General features: G+C 35.9%; 1 protein-coding gene across 1 annotated transcript in view; it reads left to right on the forward strand.

Annotated features, from left to right (window-relative positions):
• ITGA4 (integrin subunit alpha 4) overlaps nucleotides 1-16,128 on the forward strand; it is a 32,995-nt gene extending 16,867 nt beyond the window's left edge. The window contains exons 15-28 of the mRNA XM_050976936.1: nucleotides 714-868; nucleotides 2,998-3,147; nucleotides 4,563-4,639; nucleotides 6,849-6,999; nucleotides 7,715-7,813; nucleotides 8,250-8,329; nucleotides 8,661-8,747; nucleotides 9,276-9,366; nucleotides 10,046-10,153; nucleotides 10,358-10,477; nucleotides 11,867-11,986; nucleotides 12,509-12,607; nucleotides 12,816-12,935; nucleotides 13,786-16,128. Of these exons, the coding sequence (XP_050832893.1) occupies nucleotides 714-868; nucleotides 2,998-3,147; nucleotides 4,563-4,639; nucleotides 6,849-6,999; nucleotides 7,715-7,813; nucleotides 8,250-8,329; nucleotides 8,661-8,747; nucleotides 9,276-9,366; nucleotides 10,046-10,153; nucleotides 10,358-10,477; nucleotides 11,867-11,986; nucleotides 12,509-12,607; nucleotides 12,816-12,935; nucleotides 13,786-13,878 (1,550 nt within the window). The 3' untranslated portion in view covers nucleotides 13,879-16,128. The remainder of the gene's footprint in view (nucleotides 1-713; nucleotides 869-2,997; nucleotides 3,148-4,562; nucleotides 4,640-6,848; nucleotides 7,000-7,714; nucleotides 7,814-8,249; nucleotides 8,330-8,660; nucleotides 8,748-9,275; nucleotides 9,367-10,045; nucleotides 10,154-10,357; nucleotides 10,478-11,866; nucleotides 11,987-12,508; nucleotides 12,608-12,815; nucleotides 12,936-13,785) is intronic.

Here is a 16,128-nt window from a genome sequence, read left to right on the forward strand (position 1 = left end):
CCTGCAAGTACATGGTCTAGAAAATTAAATTGCTCAACTCTTCTGGGTGAGAACAGACAGTAACCTTAGGGAGCATGTTACAGAGAACACATGCAGTGATGAACTGTAAAGTTATGTGTCTTTTGATCTTTATCAGGTCTTTTGAAACTCATAATCATTTTGAAACATGAGCAGTCTGACTGGGTCACCCTTGCTGGACTTGGACATAAGACTTTTTAATTTTAAAAAAGTACTCGTAGAAATTGTAGATAACCTAACCCTTGGCAAAAAAATTAGAAGTAACAGATCTGTAATTCTCTGAAACTTGTTTGTAACTTGTTACCATAGCAATTCATGCTAACTTAAATAGAAAAAACTGTGAAGTTAAACAATATTTGTCAGTGTTAGTTGACTTAAGTGTTCATTGTAAGTTACTGTCAGCCCTGTAACTAACTGAAGTGGGTTTTCTATAAATAGATTTGGGTAGAAAATGATAAACTATCCCTGATGTAAATGCTTATATTAGGGAACAGCCATGAAGCAATTTTCAGGGTCCTAGAAGTTTCTCTTAGTATGGATTTATGTCAGTGTTTTTAAAATGGAGCGTTTTAAAATGGATGTTACAGAATAATCCTATGGAAGTGAGTCAGAAATTGTAGTTTCTACCATAAACTCATTTAGATTGCAACATTTAAAGATTTGTAACCTTTTTTTCCCTGGGTTTTATTTTGTAGTGTTGCTTTATAATCTGAGTGTTGATGTGAACAGAAAAGAGGATACACAAGCAAGATTTTATTTTTCCTCCAATGGAACATATGATACAATCTCAGGAAAAGTAAAGATTTACAGCAATATTACTGCCTGCAAAGATCATCCAGCATTTATGAGGGTAAGGTAGTTTTCAGTATGTATTGTCTTGTAAATCCTTTGTTCTCCTTTGAAAAGCAGACCTGCTGCAAAAGAACATATTCTGTTTATAATTGCATCACATTATTTTGGAAGTGAAATATTTGTATTCAGAACTTCCACAGTTAATATAATTTAATTCTGATGCTTTCTCAGCTTTCTCTGAGAAAGTCAGTAGGTCTGTTGTCTCTTACATCAGTGAGATGTATAATAATAATAATAACCACAGTGATTAGGTTGGACCATGAGCATTCTTGAAATTTTTTCATCATTTTTATGCATGATAGATCATATATAGATTGAGGAATAAAAAAAATGTCTTGAAAATGGAATAAAACCTATAATCAGGACAAGGATATAATATTTTTAAGGCCATTCAATTAACAAGAAAAAATTAATCACTTTTATTCTATCAAACATCTTAGAAGTTTGTCCTCCAAAGCAAAAATTTTGAAAAAACTTGGAAGTCCTAAACCACAACAAATAATAAAAATCAGTGGACACAAAGGAACCACATTCTATTAAACTCAAAAAAACCAGACTTTTCTCCTGTCAGACCTTATCTAGGAGGGAAGAGAGGGAATATGTAGATGTAAGGGGAAATAAGGGCTATAAAATTATGGACTAGTTTGCCTAAGGTTTTCTTTGAAATCCTCAAGGTACCAATTCTGTGACCTTTTGAAACAAACATCTGTCAAGGTGACTGATGCAGTTGATCCTGCACAAAAGCTGGAAAACAAATTTTATTTTCTGCAGCTACAAAAAAAAACCTGCAGGGAAATATTCTTCAGTGTATTTTTCTTCTTCCTTGATTTCCCTTATTTTTTGTTTGTGACATGATTAGAAGCCAATTCTTCATCACAAAGCTTCAGGGTAGAAAGGAAAGCTTATGTTACCTACTGGAAGATTTCCCAGATGCATCTCAACTGATAGTTGCACCTAAGTGAATGTTGCTTGCAGGAGCAATGGCAAATTGCCACTTACTTCATAAGAGTTTTGTAAACTAATGGAGGTGTGATTGACAGCTGACCTTGTACAGACTGCTGTACCAGCATTAGCAGGTATTTGTGTAGGAGGAAGGAATTGATTTGCCTCATCACTTCCTATAGTCCATCATTAGGGGTTTTTTTCCTCCATAGAATTCACTTTTCTCTTCAATTCTTAATTAATAGCATTGTAAGCATCTCCTTCCACCCACTGAGGTTTCTTGTATGAAGCTCCTAAAGTTAAGTGTGAATGTCTGTCAAGTACAGTCCTTGCAAGAGACAATATAAATTTTATGTATTTTGAGTAAAGGCTAATTAATAGCTAATTAGTATAATGGAAGTAATATAAAGCAGATGCAGAGAAGACCTTGTGGAAAATTATTACAAATTAGATAATATGTGATTTGGCCAACACAAGCTTGCAGATAAGAATTAAAACAGTGGCCATGTGGAAGGACAATCAGTGTCTGTCTATCCCCTACACTTAGGGAGTAATTTAATCAGGTTTGCTACTGTTGGTGCTTCAAGCTGTTCAGTTTTCACAAGTAGGTAGGTGGGGCTCTGATCTGAACATTCCTACACAGGCAAGGCTTCATATGCAAAACAGTCATTTATTGAGGAGTTCAATCTTAATACAGAATGGGAAATAAAGGGGCAGAAAAATAAAATGCAGTCAGAAGTTGATTTAGTTGTACTGTGGGAGAACTCCTTTTGATTTTGTATGTAAATACCCCTTGGGTTTCTCTGGTCTCACTGGTTACTTTTCTTCATTTTAGCCAACTTTGCCTATTTTTCTACCTGGGCAGTGCAGCCTTTCACAGGAGTGTGAGGCAGGATTGTTGACAGAAGTAGGCTCACTCTTCAGTAAGAGTTCTTATCCTGGAAGAATCATCCATTCTGAAATGACTGATGCTGTCATTGAACATATTGTGCTTTTATGTATTTCTGATTGCCTCCTTCAGCAACAAAGATGTCTGGGAAAGTGTATTAGCCAAATAGAATTATTTTACATGTGGCAAATAGATTTTGCTGTTTTAGTGAGTTCTGGGCAACCTTGTATCTTTAAAACATAAGCATACATGTTTTGTCTTATATGATTAACTCATTAGGTTTCCAATTTTCGTAGAAAGATGTAAGGGATATCTTGACTCCTGTACATGTTGAAGCAAGTTATCATCTGGGGCATCATGTTCTACAGAAAAGAAATGTTCAAGAATTTTCACCACTTCAGCCTGTTCTTCAACGCAGGAAAGAAAGAGATGTTATAAAAAGCAAGGTTAGTGGATGAGTTCTCTTTTTCTCCAATGCATTGAGTAAATATTCATGTTTTAATCTCCAGTTAAAAAAAGCTTCACTGATTCATTGCATGCAAAAGAATTTATTTTCTAGACCTACACCTAGGAATTATGTTTTGATATTAATTAATAAACCAGAATGCTAAAAGAATGCCTCATTTTTTGCTAAAACAAAAATCTTTGCAGAACTTGTATACCATCTGTATTATGATTTAAAAATAAAGAAGGTATGTGCACAGAACTTGCCAGCAAAAATAGTACTCAGAACCCATATAAGAAATTCACTCTTTGAAATATCCATTCAGCTACACAGTATAAGTCACTTTCCAACATAAAATTGTACTTTAAACTTATTTCTGTGTTAAATATACAATATCATGTTGGTATTAATCTGGAATGTTGATATTGCTGAAATATTAGTTCTGTAAAGGTACTACAGGTTATTCAGGCTATGAGGGGAAAGAAGGAGTATATTCTTTATCCTTTGGGTAACTATGATATTAACGTTTTTTCCCAAAAAACCCCAACTTATGAAGAGACTGACTGTAGTGAAAGTCAGAATGTGCTGAATTTTTAACTTTTCACAATGGTAAGCTCCCCAGAAGAGTGTTCAGAGCACCAAGCCTGAGTTCCAGAAGTGTTTGGACAATGGTCCCAGCACAGGCTGTGACTCTTGGGGATGTCCTGTGCAGGGCCAGGAGCGGGACACAATGATCCTGATGGGTCCCTTCCAGCTCAGCTTTCTCTGTGGTGTCTGTAACTGAGATACAGTTGGCCATCAGAACTCCCAAGATATGTAAGAGCTTCTTTTAAATGACAGGCTTGACTTCTCATTTTCATTGAAAATTTTTAGAAACATCAGAGATAGAAAGAAAGAAAGAAAGAAAGAAAGAGGGTGATGTTGAATGCAGTGACAGAAATGGGCTCCATAACATTACTGATAACCAAGACATGGACACCTGCAACTCATGGTGTCTCTGCTCTCATCACACTTTTCTAACAGCAGGATAAGTAATCTTGTGTAATTAAACTCTTGCAAAAATCAATGTGCTGTATTACAGGAGAGACTGCACAGACATCAGTTCTGGATCTTCTAAAACATTCTGCCATGCTTGTGTGCTGCTGTAAAAATTGTCTGAACATACACCCACAGGTTTCACTGTGACAGACTGAGTCTGGAAAGCCTCTTCACTGTTACTCTGGATGCACAGAATGTGTTTGGAAAATGGAAAATCATAGCCTGATTGAATTGTATGTTAGCAGTAAGAGCTATTAGACACTTCCTGCTGCTTAGTTACTAGGTGATGGGTTTCTTTCTCTGGAAATACTGTTACTATTGGAAGCATAAGACTCTGAAGTGCCTTTTAATTTTTTTTTTTTAATTTGCGTTTTACAGTTTATTTTCGCAAGATTTTGCTCCCAAGAAAATTGTTCAGCTGACTTGAGAGTTTCTGGAAAAGTTGTTTTTCCAAAGTAAGTATAATGTAGCTTTCTTTTTTTTGGACAAGATTTAGTAAGATTTTATTTAAATTATTCTTTGATCTTTTGTATAGAAATTACAGTAATCTATAAATTCTCAGGATTCCCTGAAAAAACCAAGAAGTAAACTTCTTAATTGAAGACTATTTGTAAATCATAATCTTCCAGAAAATGTAACAGAAATCTATATGACTGAAGAACTGTTATTGCATAAATAGAAGATTTTACAGTCAAAAAATACATCTTAAAAAACCATAAATTTGTGTTCTACACTTCATATAAACTGGGCTAAGATAACACTGCACAATGCATACTCAGTATGCAGACATCATAACAAAAATGGTAAAATTGACAAGCTATTGGTTATTTCTGCTGCTCTTTCTGGATATAGTGTACTTGCACTGGATGAAGTCTCAATCAGCAGTATAAAACTGAAGGTATAATATTCTTTTATAAAAGAGACACTTAATTGTTTTAAGTTGTATTTTATAATTGTTTTAAGTTGTATTTTATCATCACAACATTTTTCTTTATTGACTATTATATTTTAAAGTAAGGAATAAGAGGAATTGTAGCTGTTGTGAGTCTCAGCTATTTATATATTTTACATGTAACTTGGTTTTTCTTGGGTCACTCATCACTTTTAAAGTTGATTCTACTTAAATCAAAATACTAGGTTGAACAACCTAAAATGGCATCAAAAGATGCTGACAGTCACCTACTGCAGATTAATCCCACCTGTGTGATCCTGAGCACAAACTGTCATCTTCATAGATTTCAGAGTAAGATGAGTATCTTTCTGCCCACTTTAACATGTTACCTTCCATTTTCTTAGGCTGGATGGTTATTTTTTTCATAAACTTCTCAGAAAGAATGGCTGTGCAGCATTTTCATTTGTGACATTAGAAATGCAGTTTTGTTAAGCACTTCCAAGCTCTAAGAAAGAAAAACAGATTACAACATATCTGCTTGACATTAGGCCCAGTAGCAGATTTGCAGTGTAAATAAATAGTCTAAATATCTTGATAAAGTGTGAAGTATCACCTTAAATTACCTTGTGCCCCTAGAATCTCGATTAAAAACTAGTTAGCTGTGAAGTGATAATTTATTTTGTCTTGACAGAATGCATTCATTATCCTTGAAGAGCAGAGCAAACACCTTTGGCTTTAAAAGAATGAAATCAAATAGGGACGGCAATGTAATGCTTTATTTACTGAGTAGCAAGTCCTGATGTATACACTATCATGTTTTGTTTAAATTGCTTAGATTTTGGCCTGCTCTGTAAGTTTCTAGTCTGTATCATGCATTTTTTTAATGAAGAATGAAATATGATTACCAGGGAAAAGCTCTGGTTCAGCTTTGTTGTAGTCCCAGATGTGCACCTGGTGCTTTTGTGTACTCGTGTGTTAAGCTGGGAGGCATCTTTGTGACAGCATATTGTTAATGAGCTTGGCTTTAACGTGGGTAAGAGGAGTGAGTGGTGGGTATATAAGTGCTAAAGCAACGTTCCAATTTAACCTAAACTTGACAAGCCACCAAAATGTTAACATTGTGTTTTTCTTTAATTTGCTTTTGTCTTGGAACCTATCTGCTTATGCAGTGCTTTTGCCTTCTGTTGCTTTTGTAAGTGCCAGCTTCTTTCCCAAAGGTGTTCAGTGACTAATGCTTTGGTTTCGAGCCAGAATATCTGATAAATGTCTATTTCTAGGCACCCTTTCTGCAAGTCTTAATTAAACTTTAATGTCAAGCTGAAGTTTACTTTTAGCCCCTGATAGGGTGTCTGTACTTGTAACATGAATATAGAACATTACATAGATCAGAAGAGAGGCATTTTCACTGTGCCCCTCTTCATGTTAACTCAGTCCCACACCTTGGGTGCAAAGAGTGAATTGAAATAATGGCTGAAAGTTCTGTAGCAGGGATACTTGCTATTCTGGCCTGTAAAGGAAGGGACTGCTCTTGTAAAGGCCAGGAGCACAAGGGGTCTGATGACAATTCCCTTGTTCTATCATTAACCACTTCAGCCTTTAGGGGTGGCCATCACAAAACTGGTCTCCTACCTTAGTCACAGAATTGAGTAAAGCCTCCCCTTACATCTCCAGCTGAGCTTTGTCAGAACCAACTGAAACTACCTAAAAGAGCAGCTTTGCCTACAGGCTGTTTCTGAAATTACTGTCCATTTACATTATAATTATTTTTATAGGCCTCATGATAAGAAAACGTTCCTGGGTGTTGGAAGTGTGAAGACTTTATTGTTGAATATTTCTCTGCTTAATGTTGGAGATGATGCATATGAAACTCTACTCCATGTTCAGATCCCTAAAGGTCTTTATTACATTCGAGTTTTAGAATTGGTAAGGAAAAAAATAACCCCTCAAAGAGTAATCCTTTGATATTTTCTTTTTCAGCCTGGTGTTTTTCAAATTATGTTTATGAATTGTTGAGTTTCTTTAGATACTGAACCTATGACCCTTCATCAAAAGCTGCCAAAACATCAATTTTCAGACTCTTAGACTTCTAGCTACCTAAATCAAGTGCAATTTAATCAATACAGATGATTTACATAATTTCAGTAATGACTAAAATAAATAATAAAAAAAGTTTTTAATATTTTTAAAATATTTTCAGGACATTACAGCTGGCTTTTTGGCTGATGGTCATGTTTTCAGTGATCTCAAAGATCTCATAGAATATTTCCCAAATACACAAGCTTATAAAAAGTCATAAATCTAATTGTGCCTCTCTTTCTGCCTTTTAAAAATAACTGTTCTCCATGTAGAATCCCCCAAACCCACCTTTGTGAGTTGGCTTTTAACGTGGGTGGCTCTGGGTCTGGTGCACGTGCCTTAGCTTCAGTAAAAGCAAGAAGCAGATGAAGTAACTGATGCAATAATCAATAGAATCTGTTCTGTTAAAGTGGTCATGGATGTCCTGGATATTGGCATCAGTGAAATAACAAACACCTGGCTCAGGGAAATATAAAGCACCCAATTTCAGTGTGTGCATGTAATCTGAAGTGTCTGAAAAAAAACCAACTTTTTAATTTTAATAACTTGTTCTTTATTTTAGGAAGAGAAACAGATACATTGTGCAGTATTAGATAAAGAAATTAATGCAGTGACACTTGAGTGCAGTGTTGGCTATTTATATGTGGATCACAACTCAAAGGTAAGCTGAAAATGGAGTTCCTAGCTTTAGAAACACCCTAAATATGTTATGAGGATTTTCACAGGAGGAAAAAAAATCTCTGAATCTCGTCTTCATTCCCAACTAACATCTCTTATCATGTTGGTATCTGTATCTCTTCTGCTACTTTTAAATTAATTGCTTAAACACTCCCTGGAATAATTCATTAAGGGCCAACAGTGTTTGTATTGTGCATTGACTGATTGTGCTTGGCTTCTAGACAAGTGGGCTGACTAATGCCATGGACATATGGGTTAGGTCAATAGAAAGGGACTAGAAGACACAAAAAGCAAGTATTTCCTTAGTTCTGATTTTTTTAGGGCAGGGAATTCTAAATGAGCTTAATAAAATATTTGCATTGAAACTGTGTCAACTTACACTATCATTTAATATAAGGAAAATTTTATATGTTCTACAGCTGGATTATAGTTTCCTCTTGGATGCAAGCTCGTTAACCAGAGCAGATGAGGATCTCAGCATCATCATTAATGCTACCTGGTAAAGTCTAATAAAAATTGCTCAATGAAAAATACTACTGGCTTTGGAAAACAGATAACTGGAAATGCTTAGCAAAGCAGGATTGCAAGGAAGTAAATTGGCTGCAAATCAAATAGAGAAACTACCAAAAAGAATAGGTGATAGATATTTAAATAATTAGTAGGTTTCTGCCTGTAAAAAATGGGGGGGGGGCATTAATGCCTGACATGTTGTTACCAATTAAATATGTTTATTCTAATAAGCTGAAGGTCTGCTTAGTATTTTTTACAGAAATAGTGTATAGCTTATGGTGGTGCCTTCAATACAGATTTTTCTCTTTGCATTTTTGTAGTAAAAATGAAGATGGGAACATGTTGCTGGATAACACACTGACTTTACCTCTACCTCTAAAATATGAAATCGAGTTAAATACTCATGGGTGAGTCCCCTGTTGGTATTACCTGCACATCACAGAACTGTTCTCTTGTTACTGTTCTAAATTCACTGAGGTTTTGAGCAGAAGTGTGACATAGCTAAAAAATCCTGGGACTAAGCACAGCTGTCCTGGGCTCTGGCTTAGACACTTGTGAGAGTCTTTTTCTACCACTGTGAGGTGAGACCATTGGGATCTGTGGTGCTTCAGACTTGTCTCTGAACAGACTAACATGTTTTAAAAAGTGGAATATTTTTTCCAGAAAGATGTGTTTAATCAGAGCATAGCAGATCCTCATATTCCTTGCTCAACATGAGCCATGATCTGGGTTTGTTGTGGGGTATTCATGGAGGGTAGCTTTGGTGAGGATTTGTGACTTTTTATGATTCATCTGCCTTTTTCAGAGGAAAATCTACTTAAAAGCAAACTCGGGTGTTTTCTTACAACCAGTCTTACTGGAGGTAGCATGAAGCAGAAAGTTATGCTAATGATATATAGGAATTCTGTTTATTAACAATTTCTAAACCATTGTAGGTTTGTGTCACCAACCTCATTTGTTTATGGAGCAGAAGAGAAAGATTCAGCAGTGACATGTATGAAGGAAAATATCAACTTCACTTTCCATGTAAGAGTTTTCCTTTGTAAACTCTGCCATCCCTGTTTGAAGGTTAATGTTTAGTGCATCTGATGATAGTCTAGATAGTCAGTAAGGAAACTTTTAAGAATACAAGGGCACCATGAGTAATTTTTGTGCATTAGTGATTGGGAGTTGCTGTAATCCCTCTTAGAAAACTTTTTTTGGCCTGGCAAATCTTCCACTGAGTGCTCAGAGAAAAATTCCATAACACCAGCAGGATTGAAAATGGTAGAGCAGTTCTGAGTTGCCACTTCTTCCTTTCAGAAGCACTTTAAAAGGAATTATGGTAAGAAAAAGGAGTCAGGAGCTTCTTGTAATACCTATAGCATGAAACTTGTCCTCAGTGGATCAAAAGCAGGAGTTTGGACACAAATCTCTCCTAGTTCCTTTTGCATACTCTCCTGGCAGGCAGTCTGCATGACCTCAGGTACTCAGCACAGATTAGCACTACTTACTCATCAGCTTTGGAGGAGGGAAGGGCTCAGTAAGCCCACAGAGTGAATGAGCAAGATGTTAACACTCCTAGCACAAAATCCACTTTTGTGACAGCACACAGAGCAGCTGCCACCCCATTCTGTGCACTTTTATTTATATATGTGCAGTTTTGTTCCCTGAATAGCTGCCCTTGAAGTTTTAACTGTTGAACTCTTCCCCTCTTCCCCACAAGGTTATCAGTGTAGGACCAAGCATGTCTCCAAATACCAGCTTGGAAATAATGATACCAAATGCTTTTCCACCCAGGGACTTCAAATTATTCAACCCATTGGATATCAAGGTAAGCAAGGGCTACTTAATGTATTAGTAGCTGTATGAACTCAGTGAAAAAGAGAAGCAGAACAAAGTCAGCTAGGTCCTCAGTCTGTGTTGGATTTGCTAGCCATGGTGAAGCAGAGTGAACTAGAACAGGAACATCTTCAGCCCCACGTTTTTCAGACTTCTGGAAATCAAATTTTAATAATAATCTTATATTTATTTTCAGACAACAGCTGGACACTGCTACTATAATAAATATCCCAGAGACTGTACTGCAACAGAAAAAAATGAAAGCATATTAAAGGATGTCATCACTTTCTTTTCAAAGCCTACTAAGAGGCACATGGTAAGGTCTGTCTTTTGGCAACAGTGGGAAATGACTGTATGAATAAGGCTTAAGAAAAGAGTGTATCTTATATAATGAAGTCACAGAGCCATCTTCCAAGGATGTGTGGTGGGACCTGTGGTAAGTTCAGGGTAGTCATAAGTGACTTTAGTGAAAGGGGTGAGAACTGAGCTGAGAAAGTTGATTAATGACACATTGCTGAAGTCTGGGTGGATGACAGGCACCCACAAAAACTGCCAGAGGGGTATGGGACTGAATGAGTGGGCAAGCAGAATGGCAGAGGAAATTCAGTAACAGAAAATGATGCATCGGGGGAAAACAGGCTTTGTTTTAATTACATGAAGTATGCAGATCAAATATTCATTGTCTTTTCCTCATCAAAACAGTGCCATCAAACATAACTAACAGGAGCAAGGTAAAAAAAAACCCAAATGTTAAAAATAACTGAATTCCAAGGAAGACTATACAAGTTAATGGAAGTCAAGAATTACAAAATAAGTGGAAATCATATTTGGCTGGGAAGCAATTAAAAATGTGCAGGAGGCTGGGAGAGTGCCATACTTGTGTGGCCTGTTCCAGCTCTTCCCTCTGTTCCTGCTCACAGACCTGCTGGAGATCAGGCACTCCACTGCACAGTCCAAACCACAACTGCTATTTTACTGCTGAGGCTTTGTCCTCATAGGAATCTGTTTCCTGCACCTTGTCTTTGATAAAGTACAACAGTATTTAATCTGCCATCTTAAAAAAATAACAAAAACAAACAACAAAAAACCTACCTAATTTTAAAAACTGTTAATTTGGGGCTTTTAAGTAAGCATTACATCACAGGAAATATCAGCCAGTGATGGAGATACAGCCTGCACTAGAATATCCAACCAGTATTCAGCATGGTAGTCTTGAATAAAGAATAATGTTAAAGATGTAACAAACATAATCATGTACAGCCTTGGGCTTTTGTCTTCTCCAAAGCTGTGTGAAGTGGTGCTCGTTCTCAGTGTACAAATGTAAGGATCAAACAATTACACTGTTTGCAGTGGATAGCACAGAGTTATTGTCACTCATCATTATTGATAAAAGCTGATTTCAAATAACAGTGTAAAAATAAACCCCAAATGTATAAACAAATCATGACACTTGTTCTTTTTCAGTCTTAAAACAACTGAATTTTTGATAAAAATGACATGTGTTTTGTATAACAATTAGGCTGGTCTCTTGTTACTGTACCTTTAGCATCTCTGGAATGACAGTGATGGATGACAGCCTCAAGTTATACCCTGAGTTTTCAAGAATAAAGATGAATCCTTTGGTTTTAGTCAGTTCCTCTTGTCTTTAATGCTAAGATTATATAGTTGATAAAGTTAAGTTTTAATCTTTCCCTCCCTTGTACAGTACTGCATGAAAAATGACAGCCTTTGCTTACAAATACATTGCAAGCTGGGAAACATGGAAAGTGGAAAAGAAGCAACAGTTCAGTTGCATCTGGAGGCTACTCCTTTACTTCTACAAATGGTAACACATGAATTTTTCATATTTGAGGGGAACATTTCAAGGCATATTTGCAGTATTCCCTTTATATAAATTCAAGGTATTAGTATTTGTTTTCTAACAGTGAAACATGATTCAAACATGATTAAACCTAAATCTTCTAGGTTTTAATCTATTTTATGTTGCCAATGCTAAGGCACAAGGTGATGTATGAAAAACAAAAATATGTATTTTAGTTTGTCACTTTATATTTATGGGATGTATTGCTTTGCCTATTCTGGCTGGGTTATGTAGGATGGGGATTTAATTTCAACTCATAATTGTATTTTTCTAAGAAAAGCAGCATGGATGTGGACTTAAGTAAAATCCAACCTGGCTTCATTCCAGCTTCTGGTACTAATTTGTTTTGTGCTCAGAAAAGGCACCGTTGTGTGTTTGTGTGAGATTCTGGTTATGTCAGCAGCTGTGTTATCATTTTTGCTGGGCAGGAATCAGTGTGTTAAAGTTATTTTTAAAAGATAATTTTTTTTTTTTTTTTTTAATCAGGATGATGCATCAGTATTGAAGTTTGAAGTAAGAGCAACGGCCTGGCCAGAAAAAAGTGCAAAAGTTATTGAACTACATAAGGACAAGCAAGTTGCATATGTAAGAATTTTCTTAAGAATTTGTGATGAACGTGTTAAAGTAGAAAAACTAACAGCAATTAATATTGCACAATTCTGTACATACCTATATACCAGCAATGAATATAGTGTTAATGACTTTTAAAATTAATTAATTTTTCTAGATTTATTTAGTATCTATTAGGGGAAACCCCCACCAGTTAGCACTGAGCTTATTTTCTGTTTTTCAGGTCTATTTGGAAGGAGTGCACCACCAAAAGCCAAAATACCATGTTACAGTGCTAATTATTTCCCTCGGCTTAATAGTTGGTGTTACCTTGTTACTGGTTCTTTCATTTATATTATGGAAGGTAGGTTTTTAGTATTCCTTAGTTGCTTCAAGTCAGGAGTTCTTACTGTTGGAGGATTTTTGGATCTGGGTTAAAGAATAAATAACATTTGATTATTATATGTCCTTTCTAAAGATAATTCCTCCTGTAACTTGGGGTTCTTCAAAATAATTTCTCCATTTTTTTCATTTCATCTTCTGCATGTTCTACATTTTCTGTTGCTCAACACCACAAATCCCTTTACAATGTTTTATATGGTATCTCATGTTTGCAAATGATTTATGTATTTTAATGATATCAAATGGATTTTTGTGCAGTGGTGCTCCACATTTAATATCACTTGACACATGATGACTGATAGTTTAACACATGGTTTCATACCAGCATAAAATGTTTAAGATTTCAAACTGCAACATAAGTACAAAAAAAATTCTGTGCCCAAGTGAAAGGGAAAACTAATAAGGATGCAGATCCTCTGACAAGTGATTAAGAGATTGTTAACTTCTTTACCTATATGGAGACTTTCTCCATCCATCATTTTACATGGACATCTAGAAATGAAACAAATTTAACTGCAACATTTTATTACCATATTTTTTAAAATACTGGATCCTGTGAACTGTTAAAGTTCACAAGCCCAAGTCTTTACTCCATACAGGAGAGCATTAGCCTCCCAAAAATTAGAAGAAGGAAAAGCAAACCTACTTTTTTGATTGATGAGAAACACTTGATTACTTGGTATGACAAAGCACTAGCAAATACCATACTTCATAAATGCCATACATAGGCATTTTTATTTTAATTAATCATTTATGGTTTAGATTTGATGACAAAGATTTGCTGACAACAGATTCCAAATTATGTATTTCAGATTGGCTTCTTCAAAAGGAAATACAAACAGATCCCTCAAGATGCGAACAGAAGAGACAGCTGGAGTTTTAAAAGTGGGAACAAAAATGACTAAGATGGCAAATAAACATTTGATTTTAAAATGAAGAAATTAAAATTCAGATTAATTCACAGGAGAAACATCAGCAACAAGAAACCTAAGCCTTGAGCTTACTTGCTCTTACAAAACATGCTTTATTTCCTTGAACTGTATGGAGGATACACCTTGCAGTACTGTTCTAACATGAAAATGGTAAACCAGTTAGTTCTGAAGTCTCCCAGTACTATTTGAAATGACATATATAGATATATATATATATGTGTGTGTGTGTGTGTATATATATATATATATATATGTTTTCAAACAGACAGAAGAACACTAAAGATAAAGAGAAGAATTACTTACCAAAAGGAAGTATTTCTAGAAAGTAATAATTTTGGCCAATCCTGGAAAGTAAGATCTCAAACACATTAGCATGAGTTAATATATTATTTTTAAAGTTTCAATAAGATTTTGATCAGGCTTTCAAGAAGAAATCCTCTCTCATCTTTGTCTGGCCTTTTACCAAGGGTAAATTAACTCAAACCCATAGGACTGTAAGTAGGACACACAGACACAGAAAACAGCTCTCAGAAGCTCTGGGCTTCTGCAGGTAACCTCGTAAGCTTTGGCTTCACAGGCACAGCCACATCACTGAAGGTACTTAGACACGCAGGCAAGCCAGAACCAGGAAGGCCAAGGGTGAATTCAGAGCAGGGAATTGTGTGGGGTAGCCTGGAGATGCAGCTATAGAAAGATGAAAGTATTGGAGATTATAATTTGTAGCCATCCATAACATGGTACTTGCAAGCATGATAGAATTACTTGCTTCATCCTTTCCTCAGACAGTGCTGCCATAAGGTTTTGGACTTCTCCAATGAATTATTTCTATGTGGGGTTTTTTTAAAGCAAGTATTTATTTTTATTTATTTGAAGATTTTTCTATAGTACTTATTATAGGATTTAGTGCTGGCACTCTTCCAGAACCTGAAAAAAAAGACAGGCCTCAGCTGACAAAACAGAGACACACATATACCCAAAAGACTCCAACTGCCACCCATAATGGGCCAAATTTTATCTTTAGATGGAGTACTTTAGAAAGTGCTTTATAAGGAAGTCACTTGGAGAGACAGCTTGGGTTCTTGGAAGGTGTCAGATAAATACCATCCAAACAGGCACCCTCAGCAGCCACTCGGCAGAAAGGCAAAGGACTCAGCAGGAACATGGATCAAACCACTGCTCTGAACTCCAGGAAGTTTCTTCAGCTTGCTAAGTTTGCACTGCCACCTAGCTTTGGTGAAACGGCACAAGCCACAATGGAAACAAACCTTCCTTTGCTGCCCAGAACAACTGGAGAACGTTCAGCTCCTTCAGTGACAGAATTTATTGCAGCAGAAGGATGGACTGCAGCCTTGAGGCCGGGCCTTGGATGTCACCAAGAATGGAATGTCACCTGTACAAGGCTCCAGAGCTGCACCATCCATCCTGGGGGAGCTAGCCTGAAACTCACACCCACAGCAAGTGCCTTCAGCAAGCACTTCTGCTACAAGAGTGCTTGGTGCCATAAAAGCCATGATGCCCACAGATTCCAAAGGTATTTGGGACCATCTTCTATCCTCCTTTCACTTTATTTGGTGCCAAAAAAGTGGATCACTCCAAAGTATGTTTTCCTCTAATATCTACAGTGCAAGGACAAATGAATGTGCATATATTTTTTTAAAAAGTCAAAATAAAGTATGTCAAGAATGAAATACTTTCTTGCAAATCTGTGTGAAAACTGTACCAAAATGCTTACCTTCCAAATGGCTTTAGTGGATTTTTGCACTTTAACCAAAAAAACCTTTGAACAGAAATTAGCTTGACATTACAGCATACTGTGAAAAATATACCTCAAATACTGGAAGAAGCATTCATGTTCTTTTGAGTACAAACAATGCAAGGAAGTGAAACAAAAGCATTTTATTTATGTTTGAAATAGTTTACATAAGTCAGTACATGTGATAATGATGCCTTGGAAATTGTACGCTTTCTATTCAGGTTTGATTGTTAACATGTATATGTTGGCTGCCTTTTCTTAAGATATGAAGCAAAGTTATGAGGCTTTTATAAACCAGGTTGACAAAAAATGAATGTACAATGTCCTGATGGTGGCAAGATTATAAAGTATTACTCAACTGCATTTTATTAAAAAAAGCCCCAATCAAGTTAAACAGATAAATGCTGTTTGTTCTGCAAATTCAATTCTTTTGTTAAATTTCATTTAATAAATAAGTTAAATCTACTAAA

The sequence above is a fragment of the Serinus canaria genome, chromosome 7, assembly GCF_022539315.1.
Source record: "Serinus canaria isolate serCan28SL12 chromosome 7, serCan2020, whole genome shotgun sequence".
Classification (NCBI taxonomy): domain Eukaryota; kingdom Metazoa; phylum Chordata; class Aves; order Passeriformes; family Fringillidae; genus Serinus; species Serinus canaria.